At 48.8% G+C, this 17,500-nt stretch overlaps 1 protein-coding gene across 1 annotated transcript in view; it reads left to right on the top strand.

Annotated features, from left to right (window-relative positions):
* The window catches only part of LOC129863301 (neurobeachin-like), a 228,369-nt gene that overhangs the window by 110,961 nt on the left and 99,908 nt on the right, over positions 1–17,500 (top strand). The window contains exons 4-7 of the mRNA XM_055935189.1: positions 4,243–4,343; positions 8,280–8,375; positions 8,794–8,915; positions 16,031–16,157. Coding sequence (XP_055791164.1) covers positions 4,243–4,343; positions 8,280–8,375; positions 8,794–8,915; positions 16,031–16,157 — 446 coding nt within the window. The remainder of the gene's footprint in view (positions 1–4,242; positions 4,344–8,279; positions 8,376–8,793; positions 8,916–16,030; positions 16,158–17,500) is intronic.

Genomic DNA, 17,500 nt, shown 5'->3' with positions numbered 1-17,500 from the left:
CTTCTCCTCTGATGGGGTGTCCCTTCCTGGACCGGGTTCCTTCTCCTCTGATGGGGTGTCCCTTCGTGGACCGGGTTCCTTCTCCTCTGATGGGGTGTCTCTTCGTGGACCGGGTTCCTTCTCCTCTGATGGGGTGTCTCTTCGTGGACCGGGTTCCTTCTCCTCTGATGGGGTGTCCCTTCGTGGACCGGGTTCCTTCTCCTCTGATGGGGTGTCCCTTCGTGGACCGGGTTCCTTCTCCTCTGATGGGGTGTCCCTTCGTGGACCGGGTTCCTTCTCCTCTGATGGGGTGTCTCTTCGTGGACCGGGTTCCTTCTCCTCTGATGGGGTGTCTCTTCATGGACCCGGGTTCCTTCTCCTCTGATGGGGTGTCTGTACGTGGACCGGGTTCCTTCTCCTCTGATGGGGTGTCTCTTCGTGGACCGGGTTCCTTCTCCTCTGATGGGGTGTCCCTTCGTGGACCGGGTTCCTTCTCCTCTGATGGGGTGTCTCTTCATGGACCCGGGTTCCTTCTCCTCTGATGGGGTGTCTCTTCGTGGACCGGGTTCCTTCTCCTCTGATGGGGTGTCTCTTCGTGGACCGGGTTCCTTCTCCTCTGATGGGGTGTCTCTTCGTGGACCGGGTTCCTTCTCCTCTGATGGGGTGTCTCTTCGTGGACCGGGTTCCTTCTCCTCTGATGGGGTGTCTCTTCGTGGACCCGGGTTCCTTCTCCTCTGATGGGGTGTCTCTTCGTGGACCGGGTTCCTTCTCCTCTGATGGGGTGTCTCTTCGTGGACCCGGGTTCCTTCTCCTCTGATGGGGTGTCTCTTCATGGACCCGGGTTCCTTCTCCTCTGATGGGGTGTCTCTTCCTGGACCGGGTTCCTTCTCCTCTGATGGGGTGTCTCTTCGTGGACCCGGGTTCCTTCTCCTCTGATGGGGTGTCTCCTCGTGGACCGGGTTCCTTCTCCTCTGATGGGGTGTCTCTTCGTGGACCGGGTTCCTTCTCCTCCGATGGGGTGTCTCTTCGTGGACCCGGGTTCCTTCTCCTCTGATGGGGTGTCTCTTCGTGGACCCGGGTTCCTTCTCCTCTGATGGGGTGTCTCTTCGTGGACCCGGGTTCCTTCTCCTCTGATGGGGTGTCTCTTCGTGGACCGGGTTCCTTCTCCTCTGATGGGGTGTCTCTTCGTGGACCCGGGTTCCTTCTCCTCTGATGGGGTGTCTCTTCGTGGACCGGGTTCCTTCTCCTCTGATGGGGTGTCTCTTCGTGGACCCGGGTTCCTTCTCCTCTGATGGGGTGTCTCTTCGTGGACCCGGGTTCCTTCTCCTCTGATGGGGTGTCTCTTCGTGGACCGGGTTCCTTCTCCTCTGATGGGGTGTCTCTTCGTGGACCGGGTTCCTTCTCCTCCGATGGGGTGTCTCTTCGTGGACCGGGTTCCTTCTCCTCTGATGGGGTGTCTCTTCGTGGACCGGGTTCCTTCTCCTCCGATGGGGTGTCTCTTCGTGGACCGGGTTCCTTCTCCTCTGATTGGGTGTCTCTTCGTGGACCGGGTTCCTTCTCCTCTGATGGGGTGTCTGTACGTGGACCGGGTTCCTTCTCCTCCGATGGGGTGTCTCTTCGTGGACCGGGTTCCTTCTCCTCTGATTGGGTGTCTCTTCGTGGACCGGGTTCCTTCTCCTCTGATGGGGTGTCTGTACGTGGACCGGGTTCCTTCTCCTCTGATATCGGCACGTCTTCCGGGTGTGACTCTCTGTTTGTCCTCATGATGTCAGTGTCCTTTCTCTTAGTGGTCTCTTTCCCTTGTTCTGAAAGAGGGGTCTTCTGAGGACGGATAATCAGCCGTGTAGATGGTTCCAGTGTGGGAATGAAAGCAGTGTGGCCACATGATTCCTTGGAGAGTATATACCCGGGAGGTCCTGCATGAGTTCACCCTCTTAGACACAGCTACTCGTCTGTAGCATAGATTGTTAAAAGGTCCCTTTGTCTTCTTCAACCTTGTGTTGCGTTTTGGGGTTACAACTAATCAGACTTTGGCTGCAGCTCGTGGTCACCTAGTCATAATGTTAATTCTTAACTCAGATGTTTTATACCCTCGGGTCAGAAATGTGCGTTTCCACCTTTAGGACCAGGCTGAAGGTCTGGATTTTACTCAGAAACCTAACTTTACATTTCATCTTTACAAAAACATTCTCTTTGATCTGGACATTTTATACACAACATACAGTATGCAAACATCAAGTACATATTGTGAAAACTCTTCAAGTTAACAATGTTTTCGTTATAACATCGTCATTTCACTTTTAATAGCATAACAAAAAACGACATTCATTTTCATTTTCCATCAATCGTCATTACTATCATTTTGACTGACGAAACATATTGTCCCAAAGTCCATTTGTTGCATGTTACTGTTCAGAGGTAGGTTCTCCATAGGCCCATCATACATTCCATTCCTCCACACTGAGAGGACAAGGGGATTTTGCTGCCTTAAGATTTACAATGGTGTCATAAACCCCCCCACTACCGTACCGCCCCCCACCTCCGTACCTCCCCCCACCTCCGTACCTCCCCCCATCTCCGTACCTCCCCCCATCTCCGTACCTCCCCCCACCACCGTACCTCCCCCCACCTCCGTATCTCCCCCCACCTCCGTACCTCCCCCCACCTCCGTACCTCCCCCCACCTCCGTACCTCCCCCCACCACCGTACCTCCCCCCACCTCCGTATCTCCCCCCACCTCCGTACCTCCCCCCACCTCCGTACCTCCCCCCACCTCCGTACCTCCCCCCACCACCGTACCTCCCCCCACCTCCGTACCTCCCCCCACCTCCGTACCTCCCCCCACCACCGTACCTCCCCCCACCTCCGTACCTCCCCCCTCCTCCGTACCTCCCCCCACCACCGTACCTCCCCCCACCTCCGTACCTCCCCCCTCCTCCGTACCTCCCCCCACCTCCGTATCTCCCCCCTCCTCCGTACCTCCCCCCACCACCGTACCTCCCCCCACCTCCGTACCTCCCCCCTCCTCCGTACCTCCCCCCACCACCATACCTCCCCCCACCTCCGTACCTCCCCCCTCCTCCGTACCTCCCCCCACCTCCGTATCTCCCCCCTCCTCCGTACCTCCCCCCACCTCCGTCCCTCCCCCCTCCTCCGTACCTCCCCCCACCTCCGTCCCTCCCCCCACCACCGTACCTCCCCCCCACCACCGTACCTCTAAGATACTATTTTGGAAATAGGTTTAAATGAACATTTTACAAAGTAAAAAAAACAGAGATCTGATACCATCTTCCTTTCCAAAATTAGACGACCCCCATCAACAGTAGTCATGGATTTCTTATTTTCTTTGATTTTGCTACAGAATGGAAGGAAGTGGGGGTTTATTCGATCACCTACGAATTCTCAGAAGGCAGCCTGCCCTTTGGCTCTTATTTTCTCCGCCTCCTCTTCACACACATGACAGGGATCTGGGCCTGTTCCCGAGAAAGCAGTATATCCTTCACGTCGGGATCGTCAGACTTGTTAAAGGAAAAAAAGGATTCTGCCAGTCCATGATGAGTAATCGCAGTCCTGATGTACAGAAGTTATTTTCAGTCATAGGAGACGGTAGCAGCAACATTATGTACAAAATAAGTTAAATAAATAAGTTACAAACAACGCAAAGAAACGGACAAAAAAAAAACAATTGGTCAGGAGTATGTAAACAGTCAGCCTTGTTCTCCCATCTTATTCAGCTACTCTTAACACAGTCAGCAACAACCCTGTCTGCCAAACGCTGACTCGTCATCAGCACACTCTAGCATTGTCTCACCTCTCCTTTCTCTCTGTCTCTCTCTGTCTCTGTCTCTCTCTCTGTCTCTCTCTCTCTCTCTCTCTCTCTCTCTCTGTCTCACTCTCATCTATCTCTGTCTCTGTCTCTCTCTCTCTCTCTCTCTCTCTCTCTCTCTCTCTCTCTCTCTCTCTCTCTCTCTCTCACTCTCATCTATCTCTGTCTCTCTCTCTCTCTCTCTCTCTCTCTCTCTCTCTCTGTCTCACTCTCATCTATCTCTGTCTCTCTCTCTCTCTCTCTGTCTCACTCTCATCTATCTCTGTCTCTCTCTCTCGTCTCTCTCTGTCTCTCTGTCTCTCACTCTCTCATCTCTCTGTGTCTTTGTCTCTGTCTCTGTCTTTGTCTCTCCCTCTCTCTCTCTCTCTCTCTCTCTCTCTCTCTCTCTCTCTCTCTCTCTCTCTCTCTCTCTCTCTCTCTCTCTCGTCTCTCTCTAGATCTGCTAGTGGATATGCTGGGGGTGATGGCCAGCTACAGTATCACAGTGAAGGAGCTGAAGCTTCTATTCAGTATGCTGAGGGGAGACAACAGTGTCTGGGTGAGTATACCTGGGGGACACAGGATGGGTTAGACATGATGGGTTAGACAGGATGGTTAGACAGGATGGTTTAGACGAGTGGTTAGACAGGATGGTTAGACAGGATGGTTAGACAGGATGGGTTAGACAGGATGGTTAGACATGATGGTTAGACAGGATGGGTTAGACAGGATGGTTAGACAGGATGGTTAGACAGGATGGGTTAGACAGGATGGTTAGACAGGATGGTTAGACAGGATGGGTTAGACAGGATGGTTAGACAGGATGGGTTAGACAGGATGGTTAGACAGGATGGTTAGACATGATGGGTTAGACAGGATGGTTAGACAGGATGGTTAGACAGGATGGGTTAGACAGGATGGTTAGACAGGATATGTTAGCAGGGTGGGTTAGACAGGATGGGTTAGACAGGATGGTTAGACAGGATGGTTAGACAGGATGGGTTAGACAGGATGGTTAGACAGGATATGTTAGCAGGGTGGGTTAGACAGGATGGGTTAGACATTATGTGTTAGATAGGATGAGTTAGACAGGATGGTTAGACATGGTAGAAGTTAGGTGTGAGGGCTGATAAGAGGTGGCATGGATGGGTGGGTGAGGGAGAGGAAGGTGGGTGAGGGAGAGGGAGAGGGAGGTGGGTGAGGGAGGGAGAGGTGGGTGAGGGAGAGGGAGGTGGGTGGGTGAGGGAGGGAGAGGTGGGTGAGGGAGAGGGAGGTGGGTGAGGGAGGGAGAGGTAGGTGAGGGAGAGGGAGGTGGGTGAGGGAGGGAGAGGTGGGTGAGGGAGAGGGAGGTGAGTGAGGGAGAGGGAGGTGGGTGAGGGAGAGGGAGGTGGGTGAGGGAGGGAGAGGTGTGTGAGGTAGAGGGGTGGTAGGTGAGGGAGAGGGAGGTGAGTGAGGGAGAGGGAGGTGGGTGAGGGAGGGAGAGGTGGGTGAGGTAGAGGGGTGGTGGGTGAGGGAGAGGGAATGGAGGAGAGTCGGATAGGAGGGGAGGGGTGTAGGGAGAGGGGGTGGGTGGATGAGGGAGAGGGAGGTGGGTGAGGGAGAGGATGGATGGGGAGGGTCCTGTCGTCATAAACAGAGATGCTGCTGATAGGTAGGAGAGGAGGGATGGAGAGAGGGATACAGGTGGAGGAGGGACAGAGCAGAAGGAGGCAGGAGAGAGGGAAGACGGGGAGGAGGGACAGAGCAGAAGGAGGGGATGGAGAGAGGGAGATGGGGAGGAGGGACAGAGCAGAAGGAGGGGATGGAGAGAGGGAGATGGGGAGGAGGGACAGAGCAGAAGAAGGGGATGGAGAGAGGGAGATGGGGAGGAGGGACAGAGCAGAAGGAGGTAGGAGAGAGGGAAGACGGGGAGGAGGGACAGAGCAGAAGGAGCGATGGAGAGAGTGAGATGGGGAGGAGGGACAACAGAATGAGAGAGGATGGAGAGAGGGATACAGGGGCAGCTTGTGCTGACTTCTCAGGTTAATACTGCTCCCTGTGGCCCATAACCAACCCCAGACAACCATCTAGTGTCTACACAAACATTCATCCTCCTGTCCTCCCCCTTTCCTCCCCTGCTCCATCTCTGCGTCCCTCTTACATCCCTGTCCCCACTATCCAGACCCGGTTGGTTGAACCATCATAATCATCAAAGTCATCTTCTTTCCGTGCATGATCCCCTTCCATCCCTCCCTCTCAATTAATCTAGCGTTCTTCACATTGTCACCTCTCTCTCTCTCCATCTCTCCTCACCTCTCCATCTCTCCTCACCATTTCTCTACACCTCTCTCTATCTCTCCTCACCTCTCTCTCCATCTCTCCTCACCTCTCTCTCTCCATCTCTCCTCACCTCTCTCTCCATCTCTCCTCACCTCTCTCTCTCCATCTCTGCTCACCTCTCTCTCCATCTCTCCTCACCTCTCTCTCCATCTCTCCTCACCTCTCTCTCCATCTCTCCTCACCTCTCTCTCCATCTCTCATCACCTCTCTCTCCATCTCTCCTCAGCTTTAATTCCATCTCTCCTCACCTCTCTCTCCATCTCTCCTCACCTCTCTCTCCATCTCTCATCACCTCTCTCTCCATCTCTCCTCACCTCTCTCTCCATCTCTCCTCAACTCTCTCTCCATCTCTCATCACCTCTCTCTCCATCTCTCCTCAGCTTTATCTCCATCTCTCCTCACCTCTCTCTCCATCTCTCCTCACCTCTCTCTCCATCTCTCATCACCTCTCTCTCCATCTCTCCATCTCTCCTCACCTCTCTCTCCATCTCTCCTCACCTCTCTCTCCATCTCTCATCACCTCTCTCTACATCTCTCCATCTCTCCTCACCTCTCTCTCCATCTCTCCTCACCTCTCTCTCCATCTCTCATCACCTCTCTCCATCTCTCCTCACCTCTCTCTCCATCTCTCCTCACCTCTCTCTCCATCTCTCCTCACCTCTCTCTCCATCTCTCATCACCTCTCTCTCCATCTCTCCATCTCTCCTCACCTCTCTCTCCATCTCTCCTCACCTCTCTCTCCATCTCTCCTCACCTCTCTCTCCATCTCTCCATCTCTCCTCACCTCTCTCTCCATCTCTCATCACCTCTCTCTCCATCTCTCATCACCTCTCTCTCCATCTCTCATCACCTCTCTCTCCATCTCTCCATCTCTCCTCACCTCTCTCTCCATCTCTCCTCACCTCTCTCTCCATCTCTCATCACCTCTCTCTCCATCTCTCCATCTCTCCTCACCTCTCTCTCCATCTCTCCTCACCTCTCTCTCCATCTCTCATCACCTCTCTCTCCATCTCTCCATCTCTCCTCACCTCTCTCTCCATCTCTCCTCACCTCTCTCTCCATCTCTCATCACCTCTCTCTCCATCTCTCCTCACCTCTCTCTCCATCTCTCCTCACCTCTCTCTCCATCTCTCATCACCTCTCTCTCCATCTCTCCTCAGCTTTATCTCCATCTCTCCTCACCTCTCTCGCCATCTCTCCTCACCTCTCTCTCCATCTCTCATCACCTCTCTCTCCATCTCTCCATCTCTCCTCACCTCTCTCTCCATCTCTCCTCACCTCTCTCTCCATCTCTCCTCACCTCTCTGTCCATCTCTCATCTCATCCCATCTCCCCATCTCTCCTCACATCTCTCTCCATCTCTCCTCACCTCTCTCTCCATCTCTCCTCACCTCTCTCTCCATCAAATCAAATCAAATCATCCCTGTCTCTCTTCACCTCTCTCCCCATCTCTCCTCACCTCTCTCTCCATCTCTCCTCACCTCTCTCTCCATCTCTCTTCACCTCTCTCTCCATCTCTCTTCACCTCTCTCTCCATCTCTCCTCACCTCTCTCTCCATCTCTCCTCACCTCTCTCTACATCTCTCCTCACCTCTCTCTCCATCTCTCCTCACCTCTCTCACCATCTCTCTTCACCTCTCTCTCCATCTCTCCTCACCTCTCTCTCCATCTCTCCTCACCTCTCTCTCCATCTCTCATCACCTCTCTCTCCATCTCTCCTCACCTCTCTCTCTCTCCATCTCTCCTCACCTCTCTCTCCATCTCTCTTCACCTCTCTCTCCATCTCTCCTCACCTCTCTCTCCATCTCTCCTCACCTCTCTCTCCATCTCTCCTCACCTCTCTCTCCATCCCCCCCCCCAGACCATGACATCCTGTATGCAGCAACAACACAGCTCTTACCCCTGGAACCCCTGTCCTCCCCCTCCATCTCACCCCTCCATCGCTCCGCCTCTCCTCCATGTCCTCTCGGGTTGCTGCGGTATTGATCAGCCTTTGCCGGGAGTGGCAGGCAGAGGTGATTGATGGGTTATTGATCCAATAGGGTTGTGGTAGCGGTCTCCCTGTGGTGTCCTCCTTTCCTCCCTCAATGTCTGTGATGGTTAGAGGAGTCACTACCTCCTGATTCATCTATCTTCCTCCTTCTCCCTCCTCTCCCTCTCTCCTCTCCTCCTCCAGCCTAGACATTCTATCAAGTTGTTGTCTGTGTTGAACCAGATGCCTCAGAGACACGGTCCAGACACCTTCTTCAACTTCCCTGGTCGCAGCGCAGCAGTAAGATACACACACACGCACACACACACACACACACACGCGCACGCACACGAACACACACACACACCCGCACACACACACACACACACACACACAGACACGCACACACACACACACGCACGCACGCACGCACGCACGCACGCACGCACGCACGCACGCACGCACACACACACACACACACACACACACACACACACACACACACACCTGTACACTCCTGTTTTATCTAAAACGTTGAGAACAAATAATATTTTACAATAATGTTCTGTGTTGAATTATCTTTCCCCGTTTCACCCTCTCAAATACATATAATTTTAGAAACTTTGTTTTTGCTTTGACTTGATTGAATTCTTTCTGTGACTTAGGTTTCAGTGTGTGATTGTGATTGGCTGATGCTGTGTTCTGTCTCCTCCCCCAGGCCATAGCGTTGCCGCCCATCGCTAAGTGGCCTTACCAGAACGGTTTCACTCTCAACACCTGGTTCAGACAAGATCCCCTCAACAACATCAACGTAGACAAGGACAAACCATACCTCTACTGGTGAGGAAAGGGGGAGAGAGATGGAGAGAGAGAAAGAGTGAGGGGGGGAGAGACAGGGAGAAGGAGAGACAGAGAGAGAGAGAGAGAGTCAGAGAGAGTCAGAGACAAACAGAGAGAGAGAGAGAGTCAGAGAGAGTGACAGAGAGAGAGAGAGAGAGACAGGAGAGACAAACAGAGAGAGAGAGAGAGTCAGAGAGAGAGTCAGAGACAGAGAGAGAGAGAGAGAGAGAGAGAGAGAGAGAGAGAGAGAGAGACCCACATGAAATAATACCACAGTTTACTATAGAATACTACAGTACGTACTATAGAATTATATAATTAACTGTAGTTTACTAAAGAATACTATACTACACAGTGTAGTATCCCTCGATCATGTGTAGTACTTACTATATAGAATGTTGTAGTATACAGAAGAATAGTAAATACTACAGTATTTAATTAGCATATACCCTGCCCCTTCCCCTCCCCCATATACCAATTTCTGCCACCCATAAGTGAAACCTACATTTCAAGTTTAGACCATACTGTGTTCTCTACAGGTTATAGACCAGAGCAGAAGTGATGAACAATTTGTTCAGACTTTAGTCCTTATGAAACGGTTGATGTTTAATATGTCTAGGTTGTATAAATACTACAGTATACTGCAGTACATACTACAGTATTTATACTGTTGTTAACTGTAAATACTACAGTATACTGCAGTACATACTACAGTATTTATACTGTAGTTAACTGTAAATACTACAGTATACTCCAGTATTTATACCAATGTATACTATAGTATTTTGTCATGTGGGGAGAGACATTGGGAGAGGGAGGGAGTGAGAGACAACGCTGTGAGACAACGCCAGCAGTAGCCGTTATGCTAAGCCTCGTGGTGAGATACCATTAGAGTGAACGAGCCACATTCTTACAGGCGTCAGTAGCTGATCCGAATGGAAGGGTGTGGTTCATCAGACAACAGGCCTGCACCCTGAGGGCGATGTGACCAGAAATATAGATGGATACACAACATTCACAAAGTATTCAGGCCCCTTGACTTTTTACACATTTTGTTACGTTACAGCCTTTTTCTAAAATTGATTACATAGTTTTTTCCCCCTCATTAATCTACACACAATACCCCATAATGACATCACAATACCCCATAATGACATCACAATACCCCATAATGACATCACAATATCCCGTAATATTTTTTGGAAAATATTAATAATTTATTAAAAATAAACAACTGAAATATCACATTTACATAAGTATTCAGACCCTTTACTCAGTACTTTGTTGATGCGTCTTTGGCAGTGATTACAGACTCGAGTCTTCTTGGGTATGATGCTACAAGCTTGGCACACCTGTATTTGGGGAGTTTCTCCCATTCTTCTCTGCAGATCCTCTCAAGCTCTGTCAGGCTTGATGGGGAGCGTTGCTGCACAGCTATTTTCAGGTCTCTCTAGAGATGTTCGACCAGGTTCAAGTCCGGGCTCTGGCTGGGCCACTCAAGGACATTCAGAGACTTGTCCCGAAGCCAGTCCTGCGTTGTCTTGGCTTTGTGCTGCCGGTCGTTGTCCTGTTGGAAGGTGAACCTTCGCCCCCATCTGAGGTCCTGAGCGCTCTGGAGCAGGTTTTCATCAAGGATCTCTCTGTACTTTGCTCCGTTCATCATTCCCTCGATCCTGACTAGTCTCCTAATCCTTGCTGCTGAAAAACATCCCCACAGCATGATGCTGCCACCACCATGCTTCACCGTAGGGATGGTGCCAGGTTTGGCAAGGTTTTTTTTTTGTTGAATAAAAAAATATTTCATCTGTTTTAGAATAAGGCTGTAACGTAACATAATGTGGAAAAAATCAAGGGGTCTGAATACTTTCTGAATACACTGTATCTCTATCCCAAATAGCACCCTATTCCCTTTATAGCATGCCTATCTCTCTAGAACGTCTAGATCTATCACTCTCTAGAACATCTAGATCTATCTCTCTAGAACATATAGATCTATCTCTCTAGAACATATAGATCTATCGCTCTCTAGAACATCTAGATCTATCTCTCTCTAGAACGTCTAGATCTATCACTCTCTAGAACGTCTAGATCTATCACTCTCTAGAACATCTAGATCTCTCTCTCTAGAACATCTAGATCTATCACTCTCTAGAACATCTAGATCTATCTCTCTCTCTAGAACATCTAGATCTCTCTCTCTCTAGAACGTCTAGATCTATCACTCTCTAGAACATCTAAATCTATCTCTCTCTAGAATGTCTAGATCTATCTCTAGAACGTCTTGATCTATCTCTCTAGAACGTCTAGATCTATCTCTAGAACATCTAGATATATATCTGGAACATCTAGATCTATCTCTCTCTAGAACATCTAGATCTATCTCTCTAGAACGCCTAGATCTATCTCTCTAGAACATCTAGATCTAGCTCTCTCTAGAACGTCTATATCTATCTCTTTAGAACGTCTAGATCTCTCTCTCTCTCTAGAACATCTAGATCTATCTCTCTAGAGCGTCTAGATCTCTCTCTCTCTAGAACATCTAGATATCTCTCTCTCTAGAATGTCTAGATCTATCTTTCTAGAACATCTAGATATATCTCTCTCAAGAACGTCTAGATCTATCTTTCTAGAACATCTAGATATCTCTCTCTAGAATGTCTAGATCTATCTCTAGAACGTCTTGATCTATCTCTCTAGAACGTCTATATATATCTCTCTAGAATGTCTAGATCTATCTCTAGAACATCTAGATATATCTCTGGAACATCTAGATCTATCTCTCTCTAGAACATCTAGATCTATCTCTCTAGAACGTCTAGATCTATCTCTCTAGAATATCTAGATCTAGCTCGCTCTAGAACGTCTATATCTATCTCTTTAGAACGTCTAGATCTCTCTCTCTCTCTAGAACATCTAGATCTATCTCTCTAGAACGTCTAGATATATCTCTCTCTCTAGAACATCTAGATCTATCTCTCTAGAGCGTCTAGATCTCTCTCTCTCTCTCTAGAACATCTAGATCTATCTCTCTAGAACATCTAGATATATCTCTCTAAAACGTCTAGATCTATCTCTCTAGAACATCTAGCTCTATCTCTCTAGAACATCTAGATATATCTCTCTCTAGAACGTCTAGATCTATCTTTCTAGAACATCTAGATATCTCTCTCTCTAGAATGTCTAGATCTATCTTTCTAGAACGTCTAGATCTATCTCTCTAGAACATCTAGATCTATCTCTCTAGAACGTCTAGATATTTCTCTCTCTCTAGAACATCTAGATCTATCTCTCTAGAGCGTCTAGATCTCTCTCTCTCTAGAACATCTAGATCTATCTCTCTAGAACATCTAGATATATCTCTCTCTAGAACATCTAGATCTATCTCTCTAGAACGTCTAGATCTATCTCTCTAGAACATCTAGCTCTATCTCTCTAGAACATCTAGATATCTCTCTTTCTAGAACATCTAGCTCTATCTTTCTAGAACATCTAGATATATCTCTCTCTAGAACATCTAGATCTATCTTTCTAGAACATCTAGATATATCTCTCTCTAGAACGTCTAGATCTATCTTTCTAGAACATCTAGATATATCTCTCTCTAGAACATCTAGATCTATCTTTCTAGAACATCTAGATATCTCTCTCTAGAATGTCTAGATCTATCTTTCTAGAACATCTAGATATATCTCTCTCTAGAACATCTAGATCTATCTTTCTAGAACATCTAGATATCTCTCTCTCTAGAACGTCTAGATCTATCTTTCTAGACCAGGCCTTGGCAACTCCAGTCCTCGAGGGCCTGATTGGCGTCACAGTTTTGCCCCAGCCCCATCTAACACACCTGACTCCAATAATCAACATATATTTAGTTTAGAATTAGTTTATGTCAGGTGTGTTTACTAGGGATGGGGGGGGCGGGGGGGGGGTGACACCAATCAGGTGTAGTGTAGTTACCCAGGCCTGGTTTATAGTGTAGTTACCCACGCCTGGTTTATAGTGTAGTTACCCAGGCCTGGTTTATAGTGGAGTTACCCAGGCCTGGTTTATAGTGTAGTTACCCAGGCCTGGTTTATAGTGTAGTTACTCAGGCCTGGTTTATAGTGTAGTTACCCACGCCTGGTTTATAGTGTAGTTACCCACGCCTGGTTTATAGTGTAGTTACCCAGGCCTGGTTTATAGTGTAGTTACTCAGGCCTGGTTTATAGTGTAGTTACCCAGGCCTGGTTTATAGTGGCGTTACCCAGGCCTGGTTTATAGTGTAGTTACCCAGGCCTGGTTTATAGTGGCGTTACCCAGGCCTGGTTTATAGTGTAGTTACCCACGCCTGGTTTATAGTGTAGTTACCCAGGCCTGGTTTATAGTGGAGTTACCCAGGCCTGGTTTATAGTGGAGTGACCCAGGCCTGGTTTATAGTGGAGTTACCCAGGCCTGGTTTATAGTGTAGTTACTCAGGCCTGGTTTATAGTGGAGTTACCCAGGCCTGGTTTATAGTGGAGTTACCCAGGCCTGGTTTATAGTGTAGTTACCCACGCCTGGTTTATAGTGTAGTTACCCAGGCCTGGTTTATAGTGGAGTTACCCAGGCCTGGTTTATAGTGGAGTTACCCAGGCCTGGTTTATAGTGGAGTGACCCAGGCCTGGTTTATAGTGGAGTTACCCAGGCCTGGTTTATAGTGTAGTTACTCAGGCCTGGTTTATAGTGGAGTTACCCAGGCCTGGTTTATAGTGGAGTTACCCAGGCCTGGTTTATAGTGTAGTTACCCAGGCCTGGTTTATAGTGGAGTTACCCAGGCCTGGTTTATAGTGGAGTTACCCAGGCCTGGTTTATAGTGTAGTTACTCAGGCCTGGTTTATAGTGGAGTTACCCAGGCCTGGTTTATAGTGGAGTTACCCAGGCCTGGTTTATAGTGTAGTTACCCAGGCCTGGTTTATAGTGGAGTTACCCAGGCCTGGTTTATAGTGGAGTTACCCAGGCCTGGTTTATAGTGGAGTTACCCAGGCCTGGTTTATAGTGGCGTTACCCAGGCCTGGTTTATAGTGGAGTTACCCAGGCCTGGTTTATAGTGGAGTTACCCAGGCCTGGTTTATAGTGGCGTTACCCAGGCCTGGTTTATAGTGGAGTTACCCAGGCCTGGTTTATAGTGGCGTTACCCAGGCCTGGTTTATAGTGTAGTTACCCAGGCCTGGTTTATAGTGGCGTTACCCAGGCCTGGTTTATAGTCGAGTTACCCAGGCCTGGTTTATAGTGGAGTTACCCAGGCCTGGTTTATAGTGTAGTTACCCAGGCCTGGTTTATAGTGGAGTTACCCAGGCCTGGTTTATAGTGGAGTTACCCAGGCCTGGTTTATAGTGGAGTTACCCAGGCCTGGTTTATAGTGGCGATACCCAGGCCTGGTTTATAGTGGAGTTACCCAGGCCTGGTTTATAGTGGAGTTACCCAGGCCTGGTTTATAGTGGCGTTACCCAGGCCTGGTTTATAGTGGAGTTACCCAGGCCTGGTTTATAGTGGCGTTACCCAGGCCTGGTTTATAGTGTAGTTACCCAGGCCTGGTTTATAGTGGCGTTACCCAGGCCTGGTTTATAGTGTAGTTACCCAGGCCTGGTTTATAGTGTAGTTACCCAGGCCTGGTTTATAGTGGCGTTACCCAGGCCTGGTTTAGAGTGTAGTTACCCAGGCCTGGTTTATAGTGTAGTTATTGAAATAGTGCATTACACATGAAACAGGGTTTTGGACATAGACACTATTTTCAATTAAAAAGTAAAAACGATGTTTTAGGTGAGAAGAAGTAGGGATTGGTCTGAGGCTGAAAAAGAAAGGAAATTAACATGAGCACTGCCTAGTCCACCCATGCTCTACCAAGGTTTTCCTGCACACAGCTTTAACCTGCTACAGTAGCTTTGTTGGTCTATTGTACTTCAAACAAAGTGTATGCAGGTTGCTTAGGATTCAAACGTTTGTGTGGAAATCTTCACAATTGTTGTAATAATCTGTGCAGAATCTTGAATATCATTGATTACGCGCACTATATACATTTAATGTAATCTCAACTGTAATCCAGGTCATTTTGTGACAAATAATATTTTGATTTGGTTGTGATAAAACAACATCCTGTAAAAGCTGCTATTATTCAACTACCGTATCCCATCATTACCTGCTTTACCTGCTCAGGATGACATCATCACAGGGGATGAGCCCTGACCGCGTCACACATGTAATCCTGTCTCCCTGGTAACTACCCGTTGTCATGGTGACAGCTGAGTTCTCCGAGAGTCGAAAAGAGAACATTTTGTGTGGGAACTGAGAGGGGAATAGAGAGAGGAAGAGAGTGGAGGAGAATAGAGGGAGGAGGAGAGAGAGAGGAGGAGAGTGGAGGATGGAGAGGGGGAAGAGGAGAGAGAGAGGAGGAGAGTGGAGTATGGAGAGAGGGAGGAAGAGAGAGAGAGGAGAGGGAGAGGAGGAGAGTGGAGGATGGAGAGGGGGAAGAGGAGAGAGAGAGGAGGGGAAAGGGAGGAGGAGAGAGAGAGAGAGGAGGCGAGAGAGGTTGGAGAGTGGAGGATGGAGAGGGGTAGGAGGAGAGAGAGGAGCAGAGTGGAGGATGGAGAGAGGAGGAGAGAGAGAGGAGAAGAGAGAGGAGGAGAGAGAGAGGAGAAGAGGGAGGAGGAGAGAGAGAGGAGGATGGTGTGGATGGAGGGAGGCCTTGCTGTGGCCTGACTGATAACCCAGAGCCTTATCACCTTTCTCCAACCGCCCCTAATGTAGCGCCCTGTCTGACATGGGCCTCCACACCTCCCCTGGAGACAGAGATAACACAGCAACTCACTGGCTGTACACACATCAGGGCGTCACTTCACACATATTTAGATGTAGGCCTGTTTGACTTGTCCTTCAGATCTAGCCGGGGGCTGATACTGGTTTTGGGGTGTTGAAACGGGACCTCTTGTGTGATCTAAAAGCTTCAGGGATGAGAATATGTTTTATGTTTTGGGGAGGTTGGAAACTATCGGACAAAGAGACTTTGTTGAGCTAATATTACATCACGTAACATGGTGGGGCTTACCCCTCTCCTCTCCTCTCCTCTCCTCTCCTCTCCTCTCCTCTCCTCTCCTCTGTAGTTTCCGGACAAGTAAAGGTATTGGTTACTCGGCTCACTTTGTGGGGAACTGTCTGATCGTGACATCACTCAAGTCCAAGGGGAAAGGCTTCCAACATTGTGTGAAGTACGACTTTCAACCCCGCAAGGTATGTACTACACACACACTCACACACACACACATGTTAACTCGAAATGACACAACGACAAGGTTCCAGTTTTTAACAAAGTTTACTCTACTATATGAACACACTACAAGTAGCCATTACACTCAAGGCTAGGTCCAACAACGAACCGACTTCCTGCGCATGCGCACTCTTGACTGAGTGATAGCCCCGTAATAACAGAAATATAGGGATACTTAAAACATGAACTTAACAACACACACACACGCGAACACACACACATACACACACACACACACACACACACACACACACACACACACACACACACACACACACACACACACACACACACACACACACACACACACACACACACACACACACACACACACACACAGTTAATAAGTCACCAGCATTCCTCATTCCTCTGCTGTGAGGTGTTATGTGTATATACCACAATCCTCACCCAGCAACAGTGTTTCAGCTTTGCAGACACCAGCAACCCCCCCCCTCCCACTCCCACTCCCACTTTCTCTCCTTCCAAGAGAGAGAGACAGAGAGACATACAGAGAGACACACAGAGACACACAGAGAGAGCTACAGATAGAGAGACATACAGAGAGAGAGACATACAGAGAGAGCGAGACATAGAGAGAGACAGACATACAGAGAGAGCGAGACATAGAGAGAGACAGAGAGACAAACAGAGAGAGAGAGAGCGAGATACAGAGAGACATACAGAGAGAGAGAGACATACAGAGACAGAGAGACATACAGAGAGACACACAGAGACACACAGAGAGAGCTACAGATAGAGAGACATACAGAGAGAGAGACATACAGAGAGAGCGAGACATAGAGAGAGACAGAGAGACATACAGAGAGAGCGAGACATAGAGAGAGACAGAGAGACATACAGAGAGACACACAGAGAGAGCTACAGATAGAGAGACATACAGAGAGAGAGGCATACAGAGAGAGAGAGACAGAGAGACAAAGATACGTACAGAGAAAGAGAGACATACAGAGAGAGAGAGAGCGAGATACAGAGAGACATACAGAGAGAGAGAGACATACAGAGAGAGAGAGACATACAGAGAGAGAGAGACATACAGAGAAAGAGAGACATACAGAGAGAGAGAGACATACAGAGAGAGAGAGACATACAGAGAGAGAGAGACATACAGAGAGAGACATACAGAGAGAGAGAGGCATACAGAGAGACATACAGAGAAAGAGAGAGACATACAGAGAGAGAGAGACATACAGAGAGAGAGAGACATACAGAGAGAGAGAGACATACAGAGAGAGACATACAGAGAGAGAGAGGCATACAGAGAGAGACATACAGAGAGAGAGAGACA

The sequence above is a fragment of the Salvelinus fontinalis genome, chromosome 10 (genome assembly GCF_029448725.1).
Source record: "Salvelinus fontinalis isolate EN_2023a chromosome 10, ASM2944872v1, whole genome shotgun sequence".
In the NCBI taxonomy this organism is placed as follows: Eukaryota; Metazoa; Chordata; class Actinopteri; order Salmoniformes; family Salmonidae; genus Salvelinus; species Salvelinus fontinalis.
The sequence above is the reverse complement of the archived record's forward strand: the minus strand, read 5'-3'. Positions and strand labels throughout refer to the sequence as shown.